The sequence below is a fragment of the Aptenodytes patagonicus genome, chromosome 7 (genome assembly GCF_965638725.1).
Source record: "Aptenodytes patagonicus chromosome 7, bAptPat1.pri.cur, whole genome shotgun sequence".
Classification (NCBI taxonomy): Eukaryota; Metazoa; Chordata; class Aves; order Sphenisciformes; family Spheniscidae; genus Aptenodytes; species Aptenodytes patagonicus.
In genome coordinates, this window is record NC_134955.1 from 42,474,194 (window position 1) to 42,490,026 (window position 15,833).

Consider the following 15,833-nt stretch of genomic DNA (forward strand, 5'->3'; position numbering starts at 1 on the left):
TCTATTTGGTCTTGTAAAACAGACCTAAACTCTGTCCATTAATGTCAATAGAAGTTTTCTCATTTACTTCATTTAAATGAAATGAGTTGTTACATACTGAAATAAATATGGTAATTTGAAATGCAGTCCCTTAAAGCAGTTGTTTTTATGCCCATATGAAGATATCTTGACTCTTGTATGGAAGCAAGCAGGCTGTAATGATTGTATTTAAGTGTTGAGATTAAAAGAATACACTGAATTGCAAAATGTTGCTTCAAAAGAAAATTTACCTTTATTGAAAACAAAAATTAGCCATGATTAAACAATCTGGCATGCCTATAAGCTAAAATATACGTTGATCTTTAAAATACACATTGCTATTTTAAAAAGGCATATTTCAACCTGTGCTGTCAGTAAAAAGAATAAATACAGAATATAACACAGCGTAATTAAGTTGGTAAATGGGATAATTGCATGTGCTAATGATGTGTTTCCATGTATTACTATAATTATCTCAATGATTTCCATAGCTAATTCATTAAAAAGAAACAGGAAGCTCGCTTACAAAAATCAACACAGAAACATCAAGGTCTGACATAAACTTAAGATAGCAAGGCAACACATAATTAGAGATACGCTTTTGGGCTATCTTCTAGTTTTCTGAATATATAATGAGTTGTGATCAGAGCCCAAGGGGACTTCTACAGCCCTGGGTTATGTGGATGGATGCAAATCCTCTGCAAGCAGTTGAATCAAACATGCATTTAGATACACAGGCACAAGTGATGTGCCATCCTGTTGGTCCCATAGATGGTTTTTGTTATTCCCTAAGAGGGCAGAACTGACTGTGATTGTATTTAATTAGGAGTGATGTGAGAGGTTTAGCAGGGGATGGCTGAGATGTATGAAGAAAAACAGAGTGAAGTTTACCTTCAAACTGTCAGTGAAAGACCAGACTAAGATTAAGAATAATGCCCCAAGGGTTAAATTTAGAATTACAGTACTTGATCTGATTAGTATGCTTCTCCTTCCAGGGATGACCATTATATAATAATACCGTATGGTATTATCAGAATTACTGCTTACAGATTTTACGTTAATCTATCCCAAATGGAGGTTTTATCCCAATGTTATTTGAATTCTGCCCAAAAGCCTTGAGAACTTATTTAAAAAACCCAAATATATATAAATGTATATATTTAAAATTAGTATTTCTAAATTTATTTTGCTTATATTGTGCAACACCTGTGGCTGTTCTGTTTGTTCAGCTAAGCACCTAGTCCTCTTGTGAAACCTGGTAAGGTTTTAGTTTCCATGATAACATCTGACAAGTTCTGCAAGCTAACAATGTGCAGGGTAGAAAAGTATTTTCCTTTTATTTGCTCAGAATCAGCTGCCTTTAATATTACTGAGTACCTCCTTTATTTTTGTTTATGACAGAAGACAATTAGCAGTTGCCAGTACACCTTTGAGTGTAGTTCATTATTTCATATGCTTTTGATTGTATTGTCTTTTTATTGTTCCCTGAAGGAAAGTGTGCCCAAGTTTGTGAGAAGGACTTTGTGCTGCTGATTGTTTCTCTCCCTGTCTCTGAAATTGCCCTATTTTGCTTTCTTTTTTTTGAAGTTTGATGACCATTACTGTGACCAGAAAGCTATACTATTGGTATAAATAATACTAAGATGATAATTTCTGTACACTCCATCCTGACCTTTGCACTTCCTAACTTTTTAAACTGTATCTGCTAGTAGAACCAGCAACAATGACTCTCAGATGTAGGAATACTTCCTACAATAAATTCAAATTATTCTCAGCACTTACCCTTTCTTTGCAGTCAGTGATAATTGTTAGTATCAGAAAAACGTACGATGGCAAGTTCCCATCACGTTCTGTAGTGAAGAATAGTGCAAAAACTTCATCTTCCTCAAACCCTTATCACCCAAACAGCCATGCAGATGGTTTTGCTGTCTTTATGCTTCTGCTTAATTTATAAGGTTTTGATTTTTTTTTTTAATTAAGATTGCATTTTGCTTTGTCTTCTGACTTGCAGTTTTGCTCATACAAGTCCTGTTATGCTTCTGTAGTACCAGCAGATCTTTGTAAGTATGAGGAAGAAAAGAGAGAGGCTGCCATTTTGTAGTAGGGCAGTTCGTTTTGTAATTCTCTGAGATTGTTATAGTTGATAGTGAAGAAGTATTTTTTCATTAACAAAACATCCTTGGGGAAAAAAGTGAAGATTAGTCTCTGCATAAAATAATAGTAGGAACTAACTTCTGGGAGATTTAGGAAGTTACTGTTATTCTATTACGAATGTTTAAGGTTAAAAAAACTTTCCAAGGACCCCCTAAATATTTTTTTTATGAATAAATGAACAGACTTTTATGCCTAAAGAAACTTACTCATGACAGAGAAATAAGAAACAATTAAATTTGAAGGAAATGGACTGTAGTCATCATAAATAACAAATTGAAGTTCTTCAAAGATTCAGCTCACTAATCATGGAGCCACAGCTATTGTGTTTGCTATTTGTTTGGTTTTTTGTTTGTATTCCTGCTTGCTTTTGGTTCTGTTTTTTTATCTCTTAAGCTGTGTTAATTTTCATACAGTTTTTTTAAAGTTTCTTTTTCTGGCTACATTGAACTTCAGTGATTTACACTGGCCTTGGTTTGGGTTAAATAAATGTTGCTAAAGTATATGAATTAAACTGATACAGTTTCTGAGACCAGTCAAGACTGAACTAAGGTAGGCTGTTCTGTGTACCTCCATCCTAAAATGTAGCTGTATCTGCCATTAAAAGAAAGTTGGTCTTCAATTCATTTCATAATTATCTATCTAGCAATGAACTAAACAGGGGAACTTCAAGTTTTCTTTAGTGCTGAAAAACTGTATTTCAGAAAGTATGTTTCAGAATGGAATAGGGCTACTAATTGATTTTCCTTTAGAGCATTCCTTTCCTCTCTGACAGTTCCCTGCTTATTATAAAAGCAGAATATAAAGAAGATTTCTATTGGAAAGAAGAATGAGCTGAATAGTTGTCTACCTTTTAATTAGATCCAAGGCCTAATAAAGACAATAACAAATGCTATTATTTGGAAATTAAGTATTCAAAGAAATCTTTGAACTGTGATTAAAATCTTAAAACAGCACTGAAAAGAATATACAATGAGGAGATAGGCTGAACAGTAAGTTGCATGATGAGCATTTGCCTAACACTCAAGCAATTTTTTTTTATGGACGCAAAATAATTTGTATCTCAGCCTGTGTTTTTCTGCGTATTCGAGGCAAAAAAGCAAACTGCCTTCTCTAATAAATGACTACAAAGCATAGTCCTTCCTATTCAGAGAATGAAAAATCCAGAATATGTTTGGCATTAATCATTATGGTTGTACAGAAACTGTACTGCAGCCAATTTTCATTTTAAATGCTAATTTTTTGAGATTAAGTAATTCAAAGAATATACCGAAATGGAATGTGATTTCAAGTTGCTTTAGGGCTATTTTAGTGCAACATTTAAGAAATAGTAGGTCTTCACATATGTGTATCTTGGTATTTTTGATACAGGAGACATTCCACTGCATGTTAATATACGGGAGACGTGTGATTCAGGACAGCCTGTTGTGATCTCGCAGCCTCAAAGTGATGCTGTAAGTTTGGTGCACTGCACTTAAAACAACAAAAAGCCCTCCTCCAAAAGTGAATGGAGAGCGCTTCTCGTTATTGCTGTTTGAAAAGAAATGTGTATCTGAATGTAACTTAGGGAAATAAAGTAAAAGATGGTAGTATCATCAAGTAACTCAGGCCCTTCATTTTGGAATGCTGGTCATCTGTTCTGCTTCTGTGCGTTTGGTTTTGTTTAATTAGTCTGAATCACTTAGAATAGTGAAGATTTGATCCAGGTTCTGGCATGCCAAGAAGAGGAAGGTCAGTGTGAAGCCTCATGAGACCTTGCAGCTAATGTAGGTCCTCTAAAACTGTCAGTTGAGCCTTTGGTAGTTGAGCCTGGAAACTGTCAAAGGGTCCTATCAAAAGATGTTTGGAACAAAACCTGTGTATTGTCAGTACCTGGATTGTTTTCAGCAGGAAGTGGAGCAATTTACACACCAGAGGAAATGGATTTTTCTGTGCCTTTACCATAACATTTTATTGCCAAAGGAAAATATGAGTTGTTGACGTGATGGGAGTCAAATATGCAAGTCTGTAAAGAAAAGCAGTTGCACATATAAAACTTCATCAACACTGATAGAGTAAGATTTTCCTGGCTAGTATTTTCTCTTGTGCCTCTGTGTCTGCCAGGCTCTGTAGAGCAGGGTGTTGTCTGCCACATTGTGTTTGCACAGTATAAGGCATGATACAGCCTCACTCTTGACTGCTACTTAGATGTTAACATAAAAAAAAAAGTGATTAATGCTGATGATAATCAATTAGAGATAAGGTAGAATGTACAAATAAGGTAATCTTTCTAATATTATGATTGCTAGGCACATGCTGAAATATTTTTTTTCCTTCGCACTCTTTTAAAAGAAAAAAAAAAGGATAATCCAGTGTTATTAACATACTGATTGGGGTTCCAGTCTCAAAATTGTCATACATCATTTTGTTTTGAAAGAGAAGCAGCAGTACTAAGGCATGTTGATTTCTAATTGAATGCAATACTTTTGCTAGACTTGGGCAAGGCCTGTGCTGATCCTCTGTGGAATAATGTAGTGATCTTGAGTCTAGATCCTTGTGAAAAGGAATTGTTATAATCAATACGGTAGTTTCTGTCTGGGAAGTTTGATCAGCAGTGTGAAGGTTTGAGTAGGTGCATGGCTTAGGTCAAAGTTGAAGCAAAACGTCTGAGCAAACCCAGATGGAAGGTTCACAGCTCGCAGTATCTGAAACCTATAATAACCAAGAGTCTGTAGCCTTCAGGATTATCAATCTAAAAATTCAGACATGTAGGATAGCATTCTGAAAATTAAAAAAGATAAGAAAGTCCGTTGTGTTGCCATCTGTTCCTCCTTGGACTGTGTTCTTGGTAACGAAAGGAGGGGTTATAAGCCATTTGTGGCAATTAAGTTAAATATGAAGAGGAATAAAGATAGACAAATATATGTGACTCTAGGGAAAACTTCTAATATTCTTCTCTGCCATTGTGTCTGTGAGATAATCATTCTCCTCAGAGAATGAGGATTTTTTAGATGTCGCTAATCTCTACAGAATGAAAAAGAATTTCCCTTTATCCCTGGTTTGCTTCTCATTTTAAAGACACAGAAAATTATTGTTGTTCTCTTATATTTTAAAAGAAAAATCAAAGTCTTAGCATCTAACTGACGGTGGGAGAGGTCGTATAAGGTCAGATTCTAATCTTTAATACATCACACCCGTCACCATGTTTCTCAAATAAACTAAAATTGTGGCTATTCATGCATAAACAATCACAATTTTTCAGATAGAGAACAACGTGCACAGAGCTGCTGAAATTACCTCTGCTCTTGTCCTTTGAATTTACAGGGTTTTCTATACAAAATTCTGTGCTGTTTTTGTTAGAACACACAAATCAAATATAGAATCACAGAACTGAAATAATACCTAGCTGATTCAAACAGTGGGGAATAAGGATGGTGATTGACTTCTCAGAAACCCAGCATGCTGTCACACCTTCTAAGCTCTGTCAAGACTAGAATACAGGGTGTTTCTAAAATATGTTAGCTAATACTTTTTTTGCTTACACACCTGCCACGGGGTTCAACTTGCCTTGCTGATATACAAAAGTATAGCTCTCACTCTATGCTAGAATTTTAAAATGTGTAAGCAAACTTATCTAAATTTGTTATTTTAAAACTTGGATGTAGTTGGTGGAAAAGGGAAGCTTCCTTTTCACAACTGGCAAGGAAATTACTAACAACCAAAACAACCCTCCCAGAAAAAAGAAAATTACTTGTAGAATTGTGCATGTGTGAACTTAGAAAGTTCTTCCTCAGGGAAGGCACAGAATACATAAGACTCGTCTACATACGGAAAGGGCTGACTGTATAGCTAAAGGATGTGAAGGTTTAATGGCCGGAGTTCTCTTCTGGTGAAGCTTGAGACAGTCCCCAAGGAGGAATAAACAGTGCTGGTAAAATGATTTTGCTCTTGGTATAACATTGTCTACGGTAGTATTTTTGTCAGCTTAGTTGTTTAAATTGTGGCTTTTTTTTACACTCTTCATTGACAAAACTTTGTTATGTGCTGTACAAATGGAGTACTGGTGTACTCGCGTGTTAGCCAAGTGGCAGGGGCTAGTCTAACAGAAGGGGAGCAGACAGACTGCAGCAATTGAGAGTGATCTGAGATCCTCTACAAGAAGCTAATCGTTTCTTTGTTTAATCAACAGTGAGGACTTGCCAGACCTTTCTGGAGATAATTGAGAGTCTTAGGAGCATTTTCCTCCTCCATCAAGCTGTGGAGGTAGATTGGCTGACTAGGCCTTCGTTATTTTGCTCACCCAAACATATGAGAGAGTCTCTAGACAGCAAAGGCTAGTAACGGAAAATCGGGAACGCTGCTAAAATGGTGGAATAGGGAAAACAGTAGGGAAAAAGGTAGAATAGGGAAAACAAACAAGGAATCACTGAAACCAGGTGGAATTGATCATGCTCAGGTGTAGAGGAACCTCCTAGGGATCATGAGAAGGAACCAGCAGCAAAACAGGTGTTTGAAAGAGGCATCCTGAAACTTGCAGATAAGAGGGCTAGATACACAACATGATAAATTGCAGTGGAGTCATTCTTCCACCAAATGAGTTGTTTAAATGCCCAGTGAACTCTCCATCAACACTGGGGGAAAAGGTAAGCAGAGGTTCCCAAGAGCTCTTCCATCTGTGAGCACAAAACCCAGAGAGGTATGGGACAGTTGGGTTATCTTGTGAGGACTTCCCGCTAGAAACTTTTGGGTATATCATAGCCTTGATGGTACAGTGGATTTGTTAATACCTTGCTAGAACAGACAGGCTAGCTGTGACTGATGAGCACCAAACTCCCATCTGTCTCAAGATAAAGAAGCAGCTCAATCAAGTACAAAATTAATTTGCTGTACCAGTATGTCCATTCACCTTCTAAAAGCTAGGGAGTGTTGTTGGGATAGACATTTTAGGGAAGAGACATGCTGGAGGCCGAGGCAAGCAGTAGATATTGTCTCTTATCATCTTGTCTTGGGAGTGAGGTGATAAAAAAAAAAAAAAAGAATTGTGGAGGAGAGATGATACACTTCTAAGGTTCAGCAGGGATAATGTATTCAAGACAGCAGAGAAGTCATGAAAGAATGAAGTTTAGATTTCACCTTCTTCCCCTTCTCCATTATGAAAGAGGTAGTAAGCCCTCATGGCAGAAAGTATAAAGAGGATGACTGCTTTTGGGAAAAAAAAACAAATTCCAGGAAACACTTAATGGTCAGTTAGTTCCTTAGTGTTTTCTTGCCACATATTGTTATGGAAAACATTTGGAATCTATTAAGGAAAAATACTTTGAGTTCACCCTCTTGTTCTGTAAAAATCAAGTGGAATATATTGGGAAAGCAGGGGAAGATGAAAGGGAGCAAACCCGGTGAATCATATATAGCTTAGAGTGTTGGATCCCCAGATCGTACAGCCTTTTGCAGGTATACACAAACTTACATGCAGTGTGGTGAGGAATTTATGACTTGGGTAGGAGAAAGAACCAAACTTGTCCTGGAGCAAGGAAGCCAGGACCTGTGGATGGAAAACATGCTTAATGTCATCCTATCTAGCTTGCGATAAAGACCAGTGTGTGATACAAACCCCACATACTTCTTGGGGGAGGTTTTGTTACTGTCTAGTTCACATTTAACAATGTGAAATGTATTCAGCCTTCTTGCAGATTTCATATACTCGTATATATTGGTGAAGGATTTTGAGGCCAGTAAATTACACACAGATCTATAAGGGGAGAGAAAAAGCCCAGTCAGGTGGAAAGCAGGGGCACAAGGCATCAGCAGTCTTGACGTAACAGAGGAAAGTAAGTCTGGTTAAAGATCCCTTTTCAATTAAATTAGAAATGTTACAGGCCTTACTGTGGTATTATTCAAAGAGACAGGTGGAATTTGTATTCAGAAAGACTTTTTTTGTAGAACTCTGTGAAAGTGTGATGTGTGAGTAGGGTAAAAATGTACAACCTTTTAAAGCTTGCCAGAAATAGTTGGAGAAAAATTGAAGTAGTGGTAGCAAATAATGTTTGCTGTTGTTTAGCTGTCATCAATAATTCCATTTAAAGAGTGGTCTCTCCAGGGTGTGATGTCTCTAAAAGAAAAGCAAACCCTGAAGAAGGCTGCATGATATGATTTATAATATGCCTTATCATCAAGGCTTCCTTTGAATGATCACAGTAACATTTGGTATGTGTAGGTTCGAATCCTTCATTCAGGGTGTAGATAGTACAATGCATCATCAGACCCTCATTTATGCTTCACTCCGCTGAAGAAAATGCTGAGTGGTAGAATAGTCTGTTTGAAGGATGTTACTGTATTGCATTTGAATTGCACTGTTCTACTTAACCATGTTGTCTGGGCAGGATGTCTTTTTTGATGTACGTAATGGCACCTGAGTGATGTCCATGCATAATGGCACCTTGGGGCTAGCAGTGTTTCCCAGCTGAGGCTCCCTCAGAGGATGGCTTTGCTTCTGCCGCTGCTGATATATAGGATTAACAGGAAATTTCCCATGGAAAAATCCCACTAAGGATTTTTTTTGAGGTATTAGGTTCAGGAAGCATCTAGTTTACTTACTCATTTCGTGTTGTATGGATTGACTTTTATCGTCTCATTAAGTCCGCTTTGTGGGCTGAGACTTCATTGCAGCTTGGCAAGAGTTGCCAATACATGCAAAGAAGAATCTTATGGTAGAACTGCCCAGAGGAGGACAGAGTGGGAAAGGCTCTGGACCTCTTGCAGCAATCAAGAATTTCTCTGGGTGACATGAAGCTTTTATCTGAAATGGAAGCTCATTTAAAGCTGTGTTTATCATCATGCTTTTAGTGCCTTCTGAGTTAACCAGAGTTAAATACAGACATTGGAGGGCAGCTCCAGCTCCAGGCACAACTGAAGGTTGGAGTTGTGTCAAAGTAACAAGCAATTTCCATGGAAATGAAAGCTATTTAAAAATCTGATTGAACTGGAAAATGGACTGTGGTTGAGGAAAAGAGAGTGCTAATAAGAACAAAAGCTATCACCTATCATTATTTTCATGCAGGTGGTAACTAAGTCTAGTGTTTGTCCTTGTGATAGTCACTATTTGATTAGTTGCTCATTGCTCATGGTTGCTAGTTTCCTTTAGCAATGAATAAAGTATAAGCTCCTAACAGCTCAGCTGAGCAGATTTAAATACCTTAAACAGGTATAGTAGCATCTACAGCATTTGATATTCCAGACAGTTGGACTTGCATAGATTCTCCCTTGGATTGCTGGGCTTGATAAAGCATCTTAATAGTCTTGGAGTCTTTTAATCACAAATAGAAGTTAGAAACCATGTCAGTACCAGGATTTACAATCTGGTGTACTTGGCCTGCAAGCGATTCGATCAGTGTGCTTTTTCTGAGTTGCTGGTCTGAAGTTGTTTGTATGCAGTGGTTTAGGTGAAGGCGAATGTGCTATCAGCTCCCACCTGTTTTGACTTTGTTGATGGGTAATTTGTATTCTGTACTTGTGTGGCCATTGCACTAGACACTGGAAGCCACTGTAGTGAGTTGTTTGCAGGCTAAGACCTGCACTTCAGTGAAAGGCAAGGTAGCAGGTCAAGCCAATCCAATCCATAAGAACAGGGCAGAGTCAGCTATGACCTGTACAGTCAGTTTGCAGTAATCTTAGCAGTGATGCATACTTCCCTCATGGGTAAGATTTTTAGGCGGAATGAAATGCCGTAACTGAAAGGCACACACGTTTCCCTAGGATTACCACAGGGCTTAATTGGATGAGCTAATAAAAAGTCTTGCAGTTTAAATCTATCCTGTGTCTATTATCCCATGACAGAGTAATGAATCAGGATGTTCTGATTATTTAGGCTAAGTAGGACTTCTCAGTCCTTTTCCTGATGAACTTCATTAAAAGTTCTCCATTTCCTACTCCAGGATCTATGCTGTCATTAGTCACTTCATTATCTACCATGCCCTCTCAGTCCTAAGGAGGTTTGTGATTTAAAGAATGATAGTCTTTTCTGGCAGTGTTTGTACCAGTGTTTGAGAGGTGAACAGTCTCTCACGTGGCCATTATCCAGCTCTTTCGACTCTCCGAACGTCACCTTCCACCTCTACCTCTGCCCTCCCCAGTGCTGCTCTCAGACTCCATCTAGGCAGTATTCATAATGAACAAGTCCAGTCTGTTTTTAGGGCATTCTGTCTTCCTGTGCACTTCTTTATCCTCTCGAAGCAGGGAGAATGTTTGGCTTCCAGCTAACTGATATGTTACTGTTAAATATAAAGTTGTCCATCTGCAAAAAAATGCTTTCAGAAAGATAGTCTATAAAACCATTCCTTTAGAGCTTCCAAACCATAAAGGGAAAAACTGATCTGTAAAGCTCACTTTTATGCTATTTAAATGAAAATGGCTGTGAGTGATGAATAAGAACTCATCCTTTACTTTTTCTCCTCTGGCTTTCCACCCAAAAAGGAACTAAAAAACCCTCTCCATTTTCAGTTGCAACCTGTCTTCTTTTGCTTAGTAATGGTGGAGTAAACAGCTGCACTGAGCTGTGCTCTTTGTCTACAGACACCACATTGAAAAGATGATGAGTAGGAGAAAACATTCAATACATGTAGGGTTGTTTTTATGTAATGAAAGGCGTATTGACAGTCACTGAGATTCCATTTAGACCTTTCATGTATGTGATGTATGTTACTGCTGATAGACAGGTCCTCACTCATAGCTGAATGATTTGTTCAAAGATCAAAACAGTTGATTTTGTCAAAGACAGGTTACTGGTAAGAGTTCTGTAAGGACATATATGTTCTGTTCAATATATAAAGTAGTGGTCTAGGAAGACAAAATAAGGATGCTTAGCAGGTAAGACCGATTGCTGATAATACTAGGGCTAGGTAATACTAGCATGCTGGCTACAAAGAGTTGCACCAGGAACCTCCTGTTACGAAGCAACAGATCAGGTACTTGACAAATGAGAATCAGCGTACATTGTGAAATTGTTGCCCAGATACTCATTAACAATGTTTTGGGGGGCAAAAAAAAAAGTTTATTGGGATCTTGATATAGGGTAACACTTAAACAAGCAATCAAGTCTCCCAAGCAGGATATCTGCTTGCTGTCTGGATGGTTATGGAAGTCTGTGTTCCAAGGACCCTTGCTAATGGTGTCTTTGGCTGCATCAAATGAGACTCCCTGAACTGATGTTCCGCTCAGTTTTAACACTGCATCTAGGCCATGGTCCTGTATGACTACTACAACATACGCATGATCCATTGCCGCTGATTATCTTGATTTATGTACAGAACATCTCCTGTCTTAACTATGTACAAAACCACTGTCCTGTGTAACTATTTCTGCACCTGCAGGAACAATTTCTACAGTGTATTTATAATTCTGTGTACAACGTGGTCAACTCTGGAGCAGGAACAGCCTGGGCAGCCTCTAGAAGGGGCCAGATTTTCCATGCAGGTTGTTAATTGACTCATTAAAACACATGAATTGATGTGTGCAAAGCGGGAGCTGCCTGTGGGACTCTTCAAGATAGTCCAAAATTCCCACCTGGAGCGCTCCTACAGCGAATAGTCAAATACTTAACTGCAAAGGCACCCTGGCTTCAGTCAATCACCGTATTTCAAGTTGGTTCATTATCACATCTATGCAGGTGGCTAGCTGGGGAGTAGCTAGACCACCCAGGGAATTAATAGCTAAGTGCAGTGGGTGTTGCACATGGGCACAGCTGTGCTACCCAACTGCACTGCAGTTATACCCATAGGACAAGTTTGAATTTCATGCTTGTGACTTTAAGTTCTGTAGTTCTTGCCACAAAGTCACGCATATGGGAGAAAACAATTCTAGTTTGCATTCCTTACAAACTCAGAAAATTACGTGACTTTAGTTTTAAGGGGATGTGAGCACTGAGAGTATGAGGCTGGGAGTGCCAGAAAAGAAAACCCTACAAGCCAGGAGCAAACCCTAGAAGAGAGGAGACATGTTAGGGGTGCCTGGCCCTGCAAAAGACTGCCACCTGGTTCAGACCAGTGACATTTGGTGCTAGTGGCCCAATTGAGAGACTGACCTTCTCTTCCTACCCCTCAAGCTCTGGCCTAAGACATTTGTCAGCTTGTTTGCTATTTTAAAGGCTCATCAGAGATACAAGGTCTAACTTGAGGTTAGAGCCATCTAAGAGTGCTGTAGGAGGCAGGAGACATCAGTGTGGTAGGGAATATTGTGGTGATTTCTCCTAGTAAAACAGGGAAGATTGTCAATATGGGCTCCATATGCAGACTTATTTGAGAAGATAAAGTAGCTTGGTTACAATCTAATAGAGTAGAAGCAAGCTGAATAGCAGGGGAGTTTTCTATTGTACTAGACAAGCACAGAACGTGATGCACCAGCTGGAAATTGAAGCACGACAAATTCAAATTATAGGTGTGCAAGGTGTACGTTTTTAACAATGGAAATAATCAACCTCTGGAACAATGTACAAAAGAGATATATATACAAACAAAGATACTCTTTTAGTTGAAAATCTTTATATCAAGATTGGAGACCTTTCTAAAAGGCATATTCCATTTTGACTACAAGTTGTTGAGCTTGGTACAGGAATTATTTGGTTTCATTTTGTGGTTTGTTCTGTGTTGGACCTTAGGCAGTGTTCTTATACATGTCTCTCGACATTAAATTTATGAATACTTGATGTTAGACTGATCATGGTCCTAGCTGTGTCATGTTTATAGAGATGTTAAAAGAAGTATGCTTATTTGGGTCACTCCCGATAGTCTTACAGTTCTGTGCTCTTCTGCCTTCCACTGACGGTATCTGACCAGATGCCACAGGTTGGTGTGAGAGGAAGATTTTGCTGTATGGATTCTAGTGATGCAGAATTAGTTCTTTCCAATACCCACTTCAGTCTTTTGGAAAGATACCTTTTTTTGAAAATACTTTAATTTTTAATGTCTGTGTAGGAAATTCTTGTAGTCTAGTCTGTAATGAATTAATTCTCTCAAAAAAATTTTTTTGGGGGGAATGTCGTCGTTTTCTCTGATTCTCTATCTCAATCCTGTGCACGGTGCTTCCCAGCCTTCAGGGTGAGGGAAGTTTATAACCAATAGTACCTGTGGGACTAAAGAGTCCCCTTCCTTCTCAACACTTCTCGTCCCGGAAGAATATTGATTCTGTTTGCTGTTTAAGACAGATTGTTCAGTCAAGTTCTATTCTTAGAATAATACCAAAGTTAAATTTTACACCACCCCACCCCCCTCCAATATTTTAAATAATGCTTGTACTTATTTTTATGTATTAATGCATCATTTTTCCTGAACACAAAACTGGCTAAATCGAACCATTTATTCTAAGATTTTTCTTTTTCTTTGAAGGTGTGTGAAAGAACATATACATAACGAGATGTAAAATATTCCTTTTTATAGAATATGAAAGGTACTAAATATATGTTTCTGTTTTTACAGGCTAAAGCCTATCTAAAGATAGCTATGGAAATAGTAAGACGACTGCCAGTACCTTCTGCTTGAAGTGTTTATCACTGAAACTTGCCAAAAAAGCAATCTTTTGGTGCAACCAATGCAGAAAAGTCCTGCTACCTAATTATGTGGATACCATATTTTAGTTCTAAGAACTTTTTTTGGAGTTAATTTACCAGAGGTGAAATTATGATTGTGATATTTACTGTTTTTCAAACCATTGTTTGGCCATGTCCAAATGGATTGAAGTATGCAAAAGATGATCGACAATATTTAACTGCTGGATTGTAACATCATCAAGCAAGAAGGGATGAAGTACATTTTTTACGTGTCCTGTTTTAAGGTTAAGAATGAAAAACAGCTGCTCCAGCCAAGCAGAATGATGAGAGGGATGTGAAGGCATAAGTCGTCCTTAAAAAATGGCATTTGCCATACTCTAATTTTTGTCAATTTTGGTTCAACTTTTCACTTGGTTAACTACCAAGCTGACCCTAAGTTTTGCAAAGTTTTAAGAAGGAAATTCAGTTATGTAACTGCAATACTTTTGTGTCTTCATCTTAAAATTAAAAAAAAATCCACGTATACTCTGAAGAGTTCTTGTGATGGATCGTGAGCAAATTCATTCATTATTGGATAATGTTCGATCATGAGGCAATTCACAGTTTAGTGGAGAATGGATTACATGACCCTGAGGCTTATTTCTTGACTGCTTTGCATTATAATGGACCCAGACAGAAGACTAGGTAACCAAGGTCTTCACTGAAAACCAGATGATGTGCCTGAGCTCAGTTTGCCAGGGGATGCAAATGATCAAGATAAATTAAATTTAGGATTGCATATTCCTATTACAGTGCAGCAACTTGGAATTTGAATATAAAGATCTATTTTTGAAGTAAAGAAAAACTTGGTCTTCAAACTGTGTGGCCTTCTGGTTTGTTTTTTCATTGCCTTATATTTCTGCGATCTTTATCTTTGTGTTGGTGTGTGGAAGTGGAAGAATGTGCCTTCAGGGAATGAGTTTCCATTTACAAGTAGATGTCTGAGTTGACGTTTAGGCTTTTTCATTTACACAATCAAATATGGGTATCTTAAACATACATCTTAACCATACCATACTGGGAATTTAACCATACTGGGGAGTTCTGCTGTTGACCTCTGTGGGACCAAGATTTTCCCTGTAGTCCAAATAATTATTCATAATTTTGGATGTAGAGGTTTTTTCTTATTGAAGTGATACAACATAAAAAGTTGTTATACATTTACATTAAGAATAGTTAAGTAATATGTGCCCAGAATTTACATGGGAAGGCTAGACACAAATTATGGGTTGAATTTCAAGCTTAGGTAACTCTGTAAACATGTAAATGATATAGTCCAAAACTGTTGATTTTTTGCTTCAAGTCAATCTCTGAGCCTCCTCGCCCGCACCCTCCCCCATGAGATCTCAGATCAATGTTCGGCTTTTTCAGCAGCATATTATCCCAGGCCTGTGGAATTGACACAAACAGTCACTTCCTTTCAGTTGTCCAATATATTTTACAAAAATTAAAGCTGGCTTACTGTTCTGCCCTTTCATGTTTTATTGATAACTTATTAGGTTTTTTTAATTTAGTTTTATCTCTACACATATTATTTATTCACTTCTGCTTTACATATTGTAATCATTGATATGTATGTCTATAAGTAATCCTGTGGTTGTTTTGGCATAGTATAATCATAGATTTCAGTGGAAAAACTGGGATTTCTGACTGGTTTTTAGCAAAAGACTGTGATACTTTCTGAACTTTGGTATTTATTATTTTTGTTCTGTTAAAAAGAATGTCTCTGACACCCAGTTCATGTTGAGACGGGGTGAACAATCAGTATACAGATACAAGGTTCTTTGTTTTCCTTTTCTTTTCTTTCTTATTATTTCTTGGGTTAGTTGAGGGATGAAATTTGCTTTCAAATGTCCTTTTATTTTTACTCCTTTTTGGTTTTTTTTTTCCTTTTAATTAAGTACTGCGGTTTTGCTCTGTTGAATCTCTCACATGCAGAACTATTTTGAATGCCTTTATCAAGAAACTGGTTATAATGATTAAATGTAGTTTCTAAGCCAATCTGAAAATTCATATTTAATTAACATTTCTGTGGAAGGATTGCAAAATGTAGTAGGTGAAACCCAAGTTATTAATTAAAAATTGTCAGTCATTTAAAATATATATATAT

General features: G+C 37.6%; 1 protein-coding gene across 2 annotated transcripts in view; it reads left to right on the plus strand.

Moving 5' to 3' along the window:
- The window catches only part of NUBPL (NUBP iron-sulfur cluster assembly factor, mitochondrial), a 157,388-nt gene that overhangs the window by 74,411 nt on the left and 67,144 nt on the right, over nt 1-15,833 (plus strand). The window contains exons 10-11 of one of the 2 annotated variants that reach the window (XM_076345003.1): nt 3,541-3,623; nt 13,614-14,541. In XM_076345003.1, coding sequence (XP_076201118.1) covers nt 3,541-3,623; nt 13,614-13,676 — 146 coding nt within the window. In that variant the 3' untranslated portion in view covers nt 13,677-14,541. Of the gene's footprint in view, nt 1-3,540; nt 3,624-13,613; nt 14,542-15,833 lie in introns of those variants that run through there. The other variant, XM_076345002.1, reaches the window with a different exon arrangement.